This window comes from Lepeophtheirus salmonis, chromosome 6 (assembly GCF_016086655.4).
Source record: "Lepeophtheirus salmonis chromosome 6, UVic_Lsal_1.4, whole genome shotgun sequence".
In the NCBI taxonomy this organism is placed as follows: domain Eukaryota; kingdom Metazoa; phylum Arthropoda; class Copepoda; order Siphonostomatoida; family Caligidae; genus Lepeophtheirus; species Lepeophtheirus salmonis.
Window position 1 is genome coordinate 36,867,208 of NC_052136.2, and position 15,856 is coordinate 36,883,063.

General features: G+C 31.9%; 1 protein-coding gene across 2 annotated transcripts in view; it reads left to right on the forward strand.

Moving 5' to 3' along the window:
• The first annotated feature begins 9,334 nt into the window (after nt 1-9,334).
• The window catches only part of LOC121119505 (protein couch potato), a 32,155-nt gene continuing 25,633 nt past the window's right edge, over nt 9,335-15,856 (forward strand). The window contains exons 1-3 of one of the 2 annotated variants that reach the window (XM_071889294.1): nt 9,335-10,457; nt 15,076-15,153; nt 15,681-15,734. In XM_071889294.1, the coding sequence (XP_071745395.1) occupies nt 10,392-10,457; nt 15,076-15,153; nt 15,681-15,734 (198 nt within the window). In that variant the 5' untranslated portion in view covers nt 9,335-10,391. The remainder of the gene's footprint in view (nt 10,458-15,075; nt 15,154-15,680; nt 15,735-15,856) is intronic. The other variant, XM_040714174.2, reaches the window with a different exon arrangement.

Here is a 15,856-nt window from a genome sequence, read left to right on the forward strand (position 1 = left end):
ATCTTTCACGAGCACACGCAATAGTAGTTACTTTATACTTAGATCCTACAAGGATGTTCTCAAGATGTTCTCAAGAATGAAAGAATAATGATTGTAGCTTTAGAAAAAAAAACCTACCACAAAAAAATCTCGAAAACTACGGTGATATTGTATACAACTCTAGTCTTAGGTATCAACTTTTTTTTAATGTCCTATTTACATACACAAAGAAACGTTGTCATTTTTTACCCTTCCAAATCCTTAGATGGCTTCATTTCCTAATCTACCTACCACATCCTAAAGTCAACTAAATTAAAAATAGTGACAATGGCTTCCTTCCGTATATGAGGATTTTGGACCAAAAATAAAATATTACGAATCATTGTTATAGCGTTTCCCTGATCATATACCAGTGTATAGTTATAAAAAGTCCACATAAGATATACAAAAATATCATAGGAGTCAAAGGAGATGGATTTAGAAACCCTATCTTGGACCTATATTTCATCAACTCTTCTGCAACATAAGTCTTTCTAAGGATCCTTTAGATATTTGTGTATGATAAGAAATGCCATACACAATCAAATAAATATATACATTCATATGTTTGTAACTTTCGGTTACGAAATATCTGCTGATCGAGATCAGTGATCACTATATAAACTATAGTGATCCTTGCTTCCTAACTGTTTGAATATTTAATCAATGGATGCATAATTGATAAAAGCGTTGATATCTTGCCGGTAAACAATATATACGCTATTTCTTAATATCGCTCAGACACTTTTAATATGTAAGCAAATAAATGGTTTTTTCTACTTCAATTAATAATTAATAGGGATATACTGATGCGGCACGAATCAGCCTTTTTTGAAGTATTGGAATCCTTTTAATACTCCCGATTCCACGGACACCCATGTATAGTTATTCATATATACATTATTAACAAAAAAAAATTATATATATATACGATAGACTATCTTATAATTAAACTTTAAGGTCTGTACCTAAAGAGGCTCAGGATAAAATTATTTTTCTTCAATTTTTATTTTATCATGTAAGAAGTTCAATAATAATAGTAGATCTGAACAATAAAATTTATCTCATGACATGTCTTTCTAATGAGATTACACTTATTATTGTCATTGCAAGTCATAAAACACGAAAATGACTCTTATGTCCTTCAACAGATCCAGGTTTGGTCTTTAAAGCCTTAAAAAATCCCGCCTTTAGGATCTTTCACGATTCATTTCATGCTGTGAAGGAATCATCTATATAGGAATCAACGATTGATCAATAACATTAAAGCATTTCAAAAATGAATAATAATCTTTATAATATAGATTAAAATCTTTTGCTTGTACAAATCTCACGTAAAGATAAATTAAAACGTAAGATCCCTTTAAATACCTCTCTCAATGCATTTGATGTGGGTCTCAAAATGCTCCCTAAGGGAGTCAGAATTTTGTGAAAAATGAAGCAATTGAATTATGAAAAAATCTTTGTAGCAGTAGTCCCCAGCCTAAGGGTTCTCAAGTCTCACGCATACAGGGCAAGAACCATATATAACTATGATTGATATATTTATGACTTTTCTTACCAAACCCTGACTCATAAAAAGTACATTATTTTGTTTTTGTTTATGTAATTCTTTTATACATAACAAGGAATCGTCAATGAAGATGGTATTGGAATCTAAATAGGCTGAAATTTTGGTATCGGTACACCACGAATAATTATCTTTATATTTATTCCCTGTTTCTAATTTATTACTTTATATAATTAAATTATCATCATGAATCTTTTAAAAAAATAAAAATATTTATATGTATATTATATAATCAATATGTATCAGATTGAAAATGAATTGTAAAAATCTATGAACTATGATGATGTAATAACATATATTTTCCATTTTTGCAATAAACAAATTGTAATAATATTTATATATAAACTCATTACTTCTTAATTTTTTCATTTATGTACAGATAAGTAATAATCCTTTGAATTCTAATCCTCCTCTTTAGCCTCGAAATCTGAACTTCTTTTCATAATAAGACCGTAGTAGATAAATATATTATCAGCTCGATTTCCATCCGATTTAGTCTGAGTCTTTAACTCAATTCAATATACTCAAAGCGTCTTTTGCCTCCGAATGTTTTATTAGGTGTAATGTTGGTTTCTTAATAAACATGCGTCTTTTAAAACAAGAATCATAATTAATAAAGTTATACTAAGAATATGGAATGATACGAGTTAGATGTTGAATATTCTTATAGATTGAGAATACAAGTCCCAAGAAAATCCAGCATTCCTTGAAGATCATTTTTCTTATCTCAATCCTGCTCTCTGAATCGTATTGTGATTCAATTAGCTTCATAATATCCGTGTCCTCTGTAATCACAGTTTTATTTTTCTCTTCATACTAGTAAGCAAAAACATGGACTACCTATATTTTTCTCAAATATAGTCATTCGAACCTTTTGACCAAGAGAGAAAATGCTGTGCATACGTTGGTCCTCAATATAAAAATAATCTTGAACAAAAAACAAAAATAGGAGAAAATCCTCATTAATTTTTTGCTTCATATGGATATATATAAATATATACAAGCCGTGTTTTATAGGCATATTTGTCTCAATTGTATGCTTTGTATACAGATTTACGAGATGAGTTATGATATCCAATAATTTTGGATATCATTTAAAATCTTCATTTCATTTTTTCAGAATTATATTGGGATTTTAAATTAAATCGATCTAATTTTCATTTTTTTATTGTGACAATCAATTTTGGGTGCTTTAAGTAGAATTTTCCGGGACCTCCAATGGGTTAATACAATTTTTTGATAGAAATTGACAATAATTTGACAAGGAATACAAATTTAACCCATCTCAATTTTTGGGAAAAAACATTCTTGCTATTGGCTTTGCTGAAAGCTCAAAATCGATATATATACATATATATATAATAATGAATGTGACTTAAGATTAAGTTTTGCATCCAGCGTGGTTAGCTGAAGCTCAGCACGTCACATTTAAAAAGAAAAGGGGAGAACGAAATATGATATAATTATTAAAACAGTATTTATCGACGCCTAATAACTCCAAATAATGCAAGGTAGTTGCATATAAATGTAAAAATGAAGAAGTTATTGTTGCATTTAACAGTGACTGAGTGATATTGAGACATATTGTACGAGGTGTTCAATTTTCGTGGGCAAGGTGCATTTGGTATGGTCGATTTTTTTAAATATTAGTACACTCCCCATGAACATATACTTACTGTTTCAGCTATATAATATGTTTAGATTGTTTGTGAGTGGCATACCGGTAAGAAGTATTTTGCGTCTTTACATCAAATTGTTTTAAAAATGAAATTGAGTGCTTAAAATGTTGACAATGGCATAGGATGAAACTTCTCTGAGTAAAAAAAAATGTTTACAAGAGGTAAAAACTCTTCCAAGATGGCCTGGAGGATGTCAATGACGAGCTTCGCTCTGAACACCGAATCACCTCAACAAATGATGAAAACGTTGAAGCAGTGAAGAAAATTGTTTTGAAAACCATCACTATCAGGGAAGTTGCTGAGGATATTGTCATATTGGTTGGCTATTGTCATATTTTTTTTAACTTTTTGGGCATGAGATGAGTGTCAGTGAAGTTTTTTCCGAAGCTACTTAATTTTGACCAAAAGAATCGTCGCATGACCATCGTTCATGAGCTGTTGACAGACGTCAATAATGATCCTGATTTGCTCAAAAGGGTCATAACTATTGTGGAATCATGAATATATGGTTATAATATCGAAACTAAAGGCAAATCGTACCAATGGAAGAGCCCAGGTGAGCCAGGACCAAAAAAATGTACGCCAAGTTCGAGTAAATGTTAAAGTTTTGATCATTGTTTTTTTTCGACTACCGTGGTGTGGTACATCAAGACTTCCTACCATATGGTCCTACGGTCAATCAAGTGTATTATCTTAAAGTTATGTACCACTTGCGAGAAGCAAAACGAAGAAAACGGGTGGAATTTTGGAAAAACAGTTCATGGCTTTTGCATCAAGATAATGTTCTGTTCACAATTTTTTGCTTGTGAGATATTTTTTGGGCAAAAACAACAACACAATCATGCCTCCGCCCCCATATTTACCTGAGTTGTCCCCATGTGACTTTTTCTTGTTCCCAAAACTGAAGAAACCTGTGAAAGGACAGAGATTAACAACGATTGAGGAGATAAAGACTGAATCAGTGAAAGAGTTCAAGGCTATACCGAAATGTGCTTATGAGAAGTGCTTCCAGGATTAATAAAAGAGTTGGCACAAGTGTATTGTATCTGAGGGGGGATTACTTTGAAGGTGTGAACATAAATATTGATGAATAAATAAATATTTTTTACTACAAAAAAAAAAAAAAAGAAAAGCCCCCTTACTTTTTGAACACAGCTCGTATATATATGCAGCAAGTTTAAACTCTTTATTGAGGAATGATTATAATCATCCAATATAATTACAAGCACTTAAAAATGATTATTGTATTGGCGACCCATGTCTTATAAATATTAATTGATAATAGAATGGATATTGAACGCATTAACTCGCGTCACATATTGCATCATAATTGAAAGAGACGCCATCTAGCGGGGGTTTATATTTTTATAAGATATTATAATACACCAATTTAAAAAAAAAAAAAAAACACTTGAAGAAACGTAATCAAATGCCTGTATAAAAAGAAAAAAAAACTTAACACCTGTATTAAATACTACTTGATGATGTCGGAGGAACAGTCTGGCACGTGTCTTCGAGGGGGGGTACACCCTTGTCATTCCAATTTGTCAAAATAAAAAAAAATCAATTCAATTTTTTTTTTGTACTAAAAAAAAAAAAATGTGAAAAATGAAATGATTCTATCTTTACAATTAATTTTGTTTTTGCGACAAAAAAAAGGAGGATAATTGGTGATATATATATATTATTCTTGGAAATATAATAGTTTATTTTTTATCCACAATATGAAAAAATGGCCTTTTAAGGATGTGATAAAAAATATATAATACCTATTAATGTCTTATATATGTATAATTAAGCTTGATGTTTCAAAGAAAAATTTAGATCTCCACGTTAAAGGTTTAATTACTTTTATTAGCAAGCCCCATTTTGACATCCAAATTAGTGATGTCAAGAACTGCTAAATGGAGAAAAACAGATTACCCCCCCAAACTGTTTTTCAAAATACGTTAAAGAACTAGTTCGTGAACTGGGAATTATAACTTTCCAACCAAAATGAATTAAGTGTGATCATTTGTCTAGTCTGTGCTCACCTTCCTTCAGACAAGATGGAACCCGCTCAAACACCCATTACTTATAAGCGGCCCGTTGATTCTTGCCACACTAAGCAAAACATAAAATTTTATTTATAAAAATAGCGTAAAATAACTAATTACTTAACTGACACAGATTTTTTGCAACCCCTATGAGAATGCCACCCTAGGCGAGCACCAAGCTTGCCTTGAACAATATGAACATGCCAGCTTCTACTCCTTAACCATGTTACTGTTATTACATATGTAGACATGGGGTTCGAATAAACTGGGGTTTTAACCTAATCGAAGAACCGGGTAAGATATGAATCGCTAAAATTTAGATGATGATTAGGGTATGGCGGGGAGAACGATAATTCACGCCTGAACCGGCCAAGCGCAATATTGTCACAAAAGTGTTGTACGATATATCCGTTAATAACCGGTAGCTGTTTGTGCAAAGAACTGCAATGAATCCGGAACTTCAATTTCAGGATTTGTTACAATACTTATTCAAATACACAGCAGAATTGTATCATTCTCTTTATTCTGAATAGGGATTTTTTGTCCCCTCCAATATGGCCAACATCAACTATTCTGACGTTGCATGAAAATGGTCCCTATACCCTAAAAATTAGGATAAATACTCAACTACCGTTTTACTAATATAATACGTTCAACTAAAAGAGCATCCTTCCAGAATGCACGACTACATTCTGTCTACACAAATCTCTCATCAGAATCCCGGATCATTGCTAAAGGCTTGAACACTATCTCACTTCCACATAAGTTTCTTTTATCCATGCACATTAAACATTATACTATCAGTTGGATGGAGTATGATAGCACATACAATTCCTTGAAATGAAAGGAACAAAATTAAAATTTTATAACAACAGAGGAAGGGGACTCTCTAACAACTTGTTAAGTCTCTTCTATTATACTGCAATCCAATCCTGCAGCAGTTATTATCATGGTGTGTATTTGATATTGTCATACATACAAAATATTTTGATTTGACGTCATGTTTTTAGAGAAAAAGGGGAAAGGAGTAGATTAAGGTTGAGAGAGGACGACACACTTGTGTCGAGATTAAAATGTACATATTATTTTATTTGATATTTGTACATAGCCCATAGGACAGAAGTCAGTATACCTCAACTTGATCACGCAATACTCTGTGTAAATGCGAACATATGTGGGCAATAAATATAAAATAAAATCAGAAAGATTTTTCTTAAAATGAATTCTGGACTAACACTTGAATGGTCGCAATTTTTTCATACTTTAAATGACTAGAGTCTCGGAAGTGACACGCATCAATTAAAACTCGAGATTTTTAATAAGATGTGATTATTTTTTGTGACACAAATCATGATAATATATTATCCAATTTTAGTTTAAAGAGTTTAGTTTCGATTAGAACCAAGAAAAAATGGGCCTTAAAAATAAAATTATGTCTAATATGACATTTAAACCATATCAGTGTTAACCCTCCATTAGTGAATTGGGATGTTACAACTCAAGATTTATAAAACTGTTTCTTATCCTTTTGAATCTGCGTTTTATCTATCGCAAAATACTTTGCTGTATACTCCTAAAACATTAAATCTGTTATTATATGCAATTTATTATTTATCTTGATAATTCCTTTTTTAGGATTTATTCATAAATTTAGCCATTTTTAATCGAGATTATTATTAATTTAACTTGAAATTTTGCTAAAAAGTTGTTCCTCTGTTTTCTATTTTTGTTCTGGGATTCTTTTTTCAATACAAGAACTGAGACGTACAACTAATGTTGAGTTAGTCCTTATATTGGATTGAAGAATGCAGCCTCATGTCGGGCCAGTCAGGTTTAGTACTGTATATCAGTCTTAAAACTTATGAAGGTTTGTCCTTGATAACGTCACTCAACTTTATATTTTTTGATAGGTTCTAGTATTGACAGACCAAAGGTCTGACGGTCTTTAGGACCAATCTCAGGGACTGATAGGGCTAAATATATAAGAACTGACGCAGCACTACGTGCTACGGTAGCTTAAAAATGTACTATTGTTGCCATTATTATATATTAATACATATAATACACGCAACCTCATCAAAGCAGTTGTATACTAATTTGATTCCCAAATTCACTAAAAATAATGTATTTTTCATATAAAAAAATATGAAAAAATAGTAAATTTAATGACTTTTTTATTAGAAAAATAACAAATCATATCTTATTAAACTCCCAAACTTATGTTGGTGAAATTATATTGAAATATGGATTTTTTTTTTGATATTACATACTTATTTTTTAGTATTTTAATTGAGTGCAAAATGAACAATTAAAATGTAAAGAATATTATATATATTAAAGAAATAGTACAAAATTTAAAAAGACACTATCCTTAAAATTGAATGTCATGAAATGATGTACGTTTTTTTTTTTTTTTTTTTTCTATTCTTCGGGGGGTTCTCTTTTACTCAGTTCACTAACTAATATTTTCTATTCTTCGACAAATAATTATTGTTGATTTGTATCAATAACGAATATTCTGATAAATCATTTAAAAGTATCGCCGCAAATTGCACTTCTTAAACTAGCAAAAATTCATCGTCATACAATTGATAGAGTTTCTTTGAGAGACCATAAAAAGTCAAAATTAAGTCTCATATATCGATGGAAGTATTTTAACTGTTTAACATTATAGTTGGATATCTCTACTGCTCCTAAAAATTTGAATTCAATGCTTATATTCACCCAAATATATCCATTAAACATTGGCCTTTCTGTATTTAATATTTTCTCCTTTTCTTCATGATTCTTATTAAAGATTGTTTATAGTCTAAATTATAACTTGTGTTGGATCGAACTAAAAAAAAACTACTGTCCGGTCCTTATACAATTTGTCAGTCTTATGACGGGTCCTCTTTGGTCTTTTATGGTAACTACAACTGTTGAAATGACGTAGTTACTAAATGCTCAACATAACCTCTTTCATAGAGACTAGATACCTGAAGTTTAATGTAGGTAGGAATTATTATTATACATTCGACCAATGTTAATTATTTTCTTCATTTTTATATTCTTTAATCCGAGCTAGGAATGAAGAAAATAAAGCGATAGGTAGGACCAACTAATCGATGATGAATGGTGAAACCGATTAGAAAAAAAAACAACTATATATTTCACATTTAAAAAATAAAAGTCAGTCCGCCTGTGATGATAGGATGTTTGCTGTTGCATGATTTATGACATAATATCGATTCAATCTCTGCCTGGCTCCTTTCTTCACCGAATCGTAGTTATTTATGATTCTCCTACTCGTAAAGGTAATTAAATATTAAAGGATTATGATTTGTTTTGATGGATGAATGGATCTAAGAGGTTCTTTTTCCTTCTATTTCAAATCGATTCTAATTGACATTTAAAAAAAATATAATACATAGAGAAAAAATTAGAGAAAAATTAATCCCGGAGTCGCTGTCTTTATTATTTTTTTTTTTTTAATATATAGCTAAGCCCTCTCCTTCAGTTCGTTTGGAATGAAAGAACATATATGCTATTATTATATACCTTGTTCTAATGACTTAAACGAAGGAGGGAAAGGCAGATTTTAGGAGAGTGAGAGAATTGTAACTTGAAAATCATGTCTAAACAACAATATGTAAGGTTTTGATGATATGAAAAAAAGGGCCAGCTCTTTCTCCTACGTACACAGTCTGATGGATCCTTCAGTTACTTACTATGTATATAGTATACATAGTTTATAACTGCTCTCTTTATTGATCTGCCGACTGACTTTACCTTCTTTTCCCCAAGTGCCATGAAGTTTTTCCGGGCTGAGTGTGGGGGGAAGTAGGGAAGATGTGGGGGGTAGAGAAGAGAAAAAAGGTTTCATGGATTCTCAAAACCTTCTTCTTCTTCAGGTAAAGGCTCTCCCTTTCAAGCGCAAGGAGAAAGCTTCTTTTTCATGCGTGCGCGGGCCTCTTTTTACTTTTCAGGAGGACCCGTTCTATTTTTTATTATTCCTTCCTCCTTCCTTCCTTCCTTTACAAACTTCCCATGAATTCTGTCAGTAGCGGTTTAGCGGTTTCCATTAGAGGGACTCTGTGAATCCACACAACGTACACATCTACACTCTCAAGCTTCACATACACGCATATAGACACATATAATCAGACAACATCAACACACACGCTTGCTTCGTTCTCTCTTTCTCTCTTCCACTTAGTCAACACTCCGTTTTTTGCGTTGTTCCAGAAAGGAAGAAGGCAAGAATAAAAATTAGAAGATCTCTCTCTCTCTCTCTCTGTTTCTATCTCTACACATTGATATATGATAATTGATATTGTGTTGAATCATATATTTAAAATTTACTCGGCCGTTCATTTGACATTTTTAGCTAGCCTTGTCGTTTAATCGAGTAAATTCCACACCACAACACTCTTTTACCTATATACACTCCCCCAATGCCCCTTTTCTCCAATTCCCTGGAAGAAAAATAATAGCGCAGCAGCAACAATCCGATCCTCAATCAAAGGCAAAGTCTTCTGAACACACACAAATTAAAAGAGAACGAATAAAACGTTCCAAGGACGAGCTCTTGATGATTTTGTGAATTACAGATTGCATTCACGGTGGCAGTGACGGAAGAATTGAGCCTTTACGCCAGTTGTTCGGCCTCAAAAACAACGACAACGGCGACGGCCTCTAGTGGAGGAGTCAACAATCATCACAACCTCCCAACCCATCCTAATCAACAAATAGTAGCAATAACAGCAACACAACAACCCCAAACTCTTAAACGCCTTTGGTTCGCAAGTGGTGACTATTCAGCTGCACATAGTCCTCCAAAGGTCATCAACCACATCCATCCAGGAGGAGTAGGTCTAATTTCAGGGCAATTGTCGACTTCACCCGATACCTCTGATCATAAAAAACTTCGACTTAACTCTAGTCACCATCAGCACATTCAACAACAACATCTTCACACTTCACCGTCAACCATTGGAGGGGGGTGGAGTAATTCTGAATAATAATTCCAGAGCAAGTACGACGCCTTCCTCATCCTCTTCTTGCAAAAACAATCACAAGGAAACCACCACTAACAACAGCAGCAATATGGAGTCATCAGGGAACTTGTCACAAAGTATAGACTCTGTCAGCACCGTCAACGGAGAGGAAGAGGTATGTACAAAAAACTTGATTAATTAGGTATTTAAATAGGGGGTTGGGGTTCAAGGGCCTATTGTTTGTTTGTTTGTTTTTACTGGTAGGATTGTATACATACATATATACACATAAAGAAGGGGAAAAACTGCATGATTTCGTACCGTATGTCTCATAACTCTACGTACCTACCTAACGGTACATAATATAATTATGACTGTACCCTTTTTCCTCTCTCATTTAATCTTTCTCTCCTTCATTTCCGTTGACTGTGTTATAATAGCACTTTACAATAATAATACAACTTTACCTAACTACAAAGAAAAAGAAGCCTTAAAGATTTCTCATTGCAGCAGCAGTCAGCAGCTGTTTTCCGGTGAAAATGTGCCCTGTTTTATATGGATGATATAAGTATCCATAAATTAGGATTTGAATCAAAGGAATTATATGTTATATACAAGAAATTCTTTCTGTCAAGGGGTTCCAGGATTATTATTACTTATTCCCTTCTCTAATTATTTATTTTGATTATTATGAATAATAATCAATAATAAATTACCTGTGAGAGATACAAATTATACCTGAAAAGGGAAAAGTTTTAGTCTATATATGTTATTTTTATAATATTAATCAATAAGTATCAAAGTTATTTTTTTTCTTTTTAAAGTAAAAAAAAGAAAAGAAAGAAAGATTAAATATCAAAGAAAAGCAGGTGCCTTTACCTTCATTTACCTATTATTATTATTGTGTTATTAGATATAGGTATATGACTGTATTTACCATGTACTTATATTATATACATACATTCACTTCCGTTCGAAACGAAATATTTATACATAATATAATTCGTTAAAAAGTAGTAGAATGTAAAATAAAAAAATTATCGCCATTTAAAACCCACGACCACATGTTATATTTTTGTTTTGTTTCACTATAGAAAAAAAAAACAAAAAAAACGGTGATGGTTTGTACGTAATAATTTTTACGTATACACTAGGCTGAGAGAATATGACTTTATTTAAATGGATCTTACAAGTCTTTTAAAAGGACTTGTACTTTTTTATTACGACGAGCAGAGGTAGATTTGAAATTGTTTGGATTTGAGCAGTATTGAGTGAAAAAAAATCTTACGTGTCGTATTTTTGATGTAGAAAAAAGTATGAATTTTTCATTATAAGATATTTTGGCCTCTATCAAGGTTTATTAAATGAATAGCTTTCACTTCTATCATTCTTACTTTAGTACAAATTTAGCTTAACTTGTAAAAGCTATAAGAAGATTTAAAAAAAATTGTAAAATAACAATTTGAAGGGTTTATTGTAAAAAAATTGGGAAATCTTAAGTCGTGTTAAGGTGCTGCAAAAGATTCCCAACAATTATTAAATAATAAATACTCGCTATTTGCAAAGGACTTTGATCCTTTTCCTTCCGTTTTCTTTTCGGAGGAAAGGTTGCGATATACAATCAAACTAACGACGTGAATTATGTATATTATTATTCCAATCATTGTCCCATTTGAATCATCATGGGTGAATAACTCTATATCTCTTTAACATTGTTTTCAGCTGTCAATTTTGTTCCTTCTTTTTATTCCCTATCAGTGTTATGAACAAATTTGAATGGGTTGAATTAAAACTAGCTCATGTTATTAAACAATAATTTTACAATTATGAAGTATTCGTCCAGAATGTTCTAATTACAAACTTATTTTGAGGGCTGTTCTATTGCTTTTTTGGAGGTTTGGTTGGGAGTTATAATACAGTCCAATGATAGTTGAATTTGAATAATCATGAAAGAATACCTTTCTATCTATTTCTCTTCTCTCTCCCTTCCTTCATGTCTTTCTTTTTTTTTTACTCACCTGACTCTGGTTTTGTATATAAAATGTACAATGTATTTGAAAGAATATGTCATAAATTAATTTCCTTATAAAATAGATACAAAAGCAACAATTCAGGTATATTTATTGATTATTATTTTACATAGGGCTGTCTTGTCTCTTCTATCTCACAATATTTAAAAAAATAAGGATACCTTCTTAGTTAAATAAAAATGACTTCAAACACGTCATGATTAGTCAAATTGTTACATTTATTGTACTACGCAACCTTTCCTACGAAAATACACAGAAAAAAGGTTCAAAATCAGCTGGTAGTTCGTCTATTATTCCCAACTATTGAACTATTATTCAATCATTATTGTAGGGAATTGTTAACAGCTTAAAAGAAGCTCTTTCTAACACAACCAATCCGCGTTCAGAGCATTAATTAGAACAAAAACAGAAAGAACATCTACCGCTGACAACAAAATACACTGTATGTAAAGTAAAACAGTGTACTTCCTTTATAATATATGTAGCCTGTCAACACATACGCAAGCTAGAATGATTTTCTCAAAATTAAGTGTGGATGATATTTGTATTCTTCGAGTTCTATCAACAAATTGTTCTATAACTCCTTGGATGTTCCGCAAATTGCACTTAAAGTAGCCCCAATGGATTTTTCTTCCTTGAAAATGTGCCACATCAGTGGCAAATTAAGTCTCTAAAATAAAATAAAAGCTTTAAACTATATCCTAAATTATTGGGCATCTAAATTATTCCCACAAATTTGAGTAATAAGCCTATAATTGTCTCAAACATCTCCATGAAATATTATGATTGATGTACATATACATACATATTTGAAGTAAAACAATATATTGGGATTTTTCTCATTTTCTTAATTTTTTTGAAGATCGTTTTTATGTTGAGCCCCACATTGCAAACCGTCTTTTCTCTTCTACTTACCCAGATGTAACAATATCAATATGAGGAACGATAAGTTGTAAAATCAAAATGACTTCTCACGCCATTGTTTGTACAAAAGAACACAATGATTTGTACATCTATTATAACAACCAAACCAGCAACCAACGGATGTTTGTAATTATTTTTTTATAGACTAAGAGGGAAAGATGACGTAGGGTGTTGTTGTTGTATCGTCATTATTAGCCATGAAAAATATTGTCTAAAGAATGGCAGGAGAGGGGGGGGGAGGGGAAATCAAATAATCCAACTGGAAAATCATTCTCGGTTGTTGATCCTCATGTTGATATACAAAAAAAAAGAAGATATTTAAGTAGAATATTATTACCTTACTACAATTTTTCTCTAAAATTATCTACGAGTGTCTTTAATTTACCGGAATAATTCGAAATAACAAACAAACACACATTTTAAATAAATAAAGGGCGTATTACGTCATAAGTCTCTACAATCTAATAATGTTTTATGATAGTATTGTGTCCACTGGAACCATTATCGACAGCACGTCTTAAATAAGAGTCAATTCAAATTTTCAATTTGAAAAACCTGCGTCGACTTCATCATAATATTTTATTGGTTGATCTCCTGAGTTTATCTTATCAAATGACGTTTTGTGTGCACTGACCACGCTGTCATTAAGGGATTTTCTAATGAATGACCATTTCTAATGAGGTGCTTCTTTTCTAATCTTTGAGAAGACAGACTAGTCCTACTTATGCCAGGGGCTTGTAACAAATTGCACAATCTCACAGTTACTGATCATTATTTGCACAAACTGCACACCAGTGGGGCAGTGACTATAATACACAAACACACACTAAATGGAATAGTTATATAATACAACTAATAAAGAGAGGGGATGGAGACAGAATTGAAACAGCTGTTGACTGTACCCATCAATTTTAATTCATTTATTATTTTTCCTTCATTGATTTGTTTTGATTGTTTAACTTTTTTGACATCATAAATAATCATATGCAATCAAGTAAAAGGACTCAAGTGAACTCAATTCTGTCTCAAGCCCCTCTCTTCAGTAGTCCTTGCAAATAAATTCCAATACCACTCGTACACGTGCAAAATAAATTAATAATTAGGACCACCGACCCTAACCATAGCCTATGCATGATGCCGAATAATAATTTGAATAGTGACAAGGGTAATAAATGAGGCAATGGCCGGGTCTAGCGGGAACGGCCTGGGCAAAGATAAACGTTCTGGGATCTTTTTTTATTTATTTATGCAAATCAAAAGTATTTTATTGAATCGAAATTAATAAATGGACATGACTGGCCTAGAACCACTACAACCCATGGTGTAGCAGAGGGCCCCGCAATCCATTTGACCCCTCATATAATTTATTTTCCCGTAGAATTTCTTCTCTACAAAAATAAGATTCGAAATCAAATTTATCTTTGTCCCAGGTATGCGGTAAAATTATCCCTGACCTCAGGTATTATCCTTATTACCCCTGGATTGGGATGTCGACCCCTGTAATCCTTTTTGGTTTACGGCCTCGTAATAATTACACTGGAAAAAATTGCCAGTTATTTTGTTTCTCCTTCTTCCCCTATGCTAATTCAATGACTTGATTCGGTTTGGTTCGACTCAAGTCGACTCATCACTAATATATGATGTACGTATAAATAAAGACATATCTGCCGTTGTTCTTGTTCAAAAATAACGATAAAGTCACTCAAGGGTGACCAGGTACACACATTCACACAAAGAGTCATCTCCATTTTCCACTTGAAAGACAATCATACAAATATTATGTATCTAAATATAAACATTATATAATTAATCCCATGATGATTTATCTTTTTTAAATAGGTTCGTACATTATTTGTCAGTGGCCTTCCCATGGATACTAAACCTCGCGAACTCTATTTACTCTTCAGAGCCTATGAGGTAATATTATTCATAGATATACATAAGTTAGGGTGGTTTGTTTATCAACTTTTTTAGAATTTCAATTACAAATAGTGCAAAAAAGTTGTCATGGAGTAAGTTTATAACCTGTAAAAGGTCATTGTACTACAATGTCATATTTAGGACGTAAGCCTCGAATAAAGTTATAATAAGGAGGAGTAGGTCCATATATAGTCAATAAATATACAAAAACAGCACTATTTTATATTTAACAATCATATAATTTGTTCCCATTTATCAAACTTTGCGCAACTTGAAGAAAAAACTACTACTTCGCTCTAACCCTATTCGAAATACAAAGAAAAACAAAGCACCCTAATATATTTACATTCAACATTGTGTAGTTTGCAAGGACAGTTGTCTTTGGATACATACACATGTATGTTTTTAAGGCTGTAACACTTGTGGTTTAACACATCAAAAAAATTAATGATTTAAAAAGAAAATGGATAGATCGTTTCAAAAAATATGAATAATATATATGTTATTTTTATCTTTTTATATAGGGCTATGAAGGATCTCTTCTAAAGGTTACGAGTAAAAATGGTAAAACTTCATCTGTAAGTCCTCACGTTTTTATTCTATATTTATTTTAAGCATAATTTAAATACCTACGTCATACAACAAGTGTACTTAAATGTTTTCAAGTATTTAAAAAGAATAGAAAATTAGTTTATGCCCT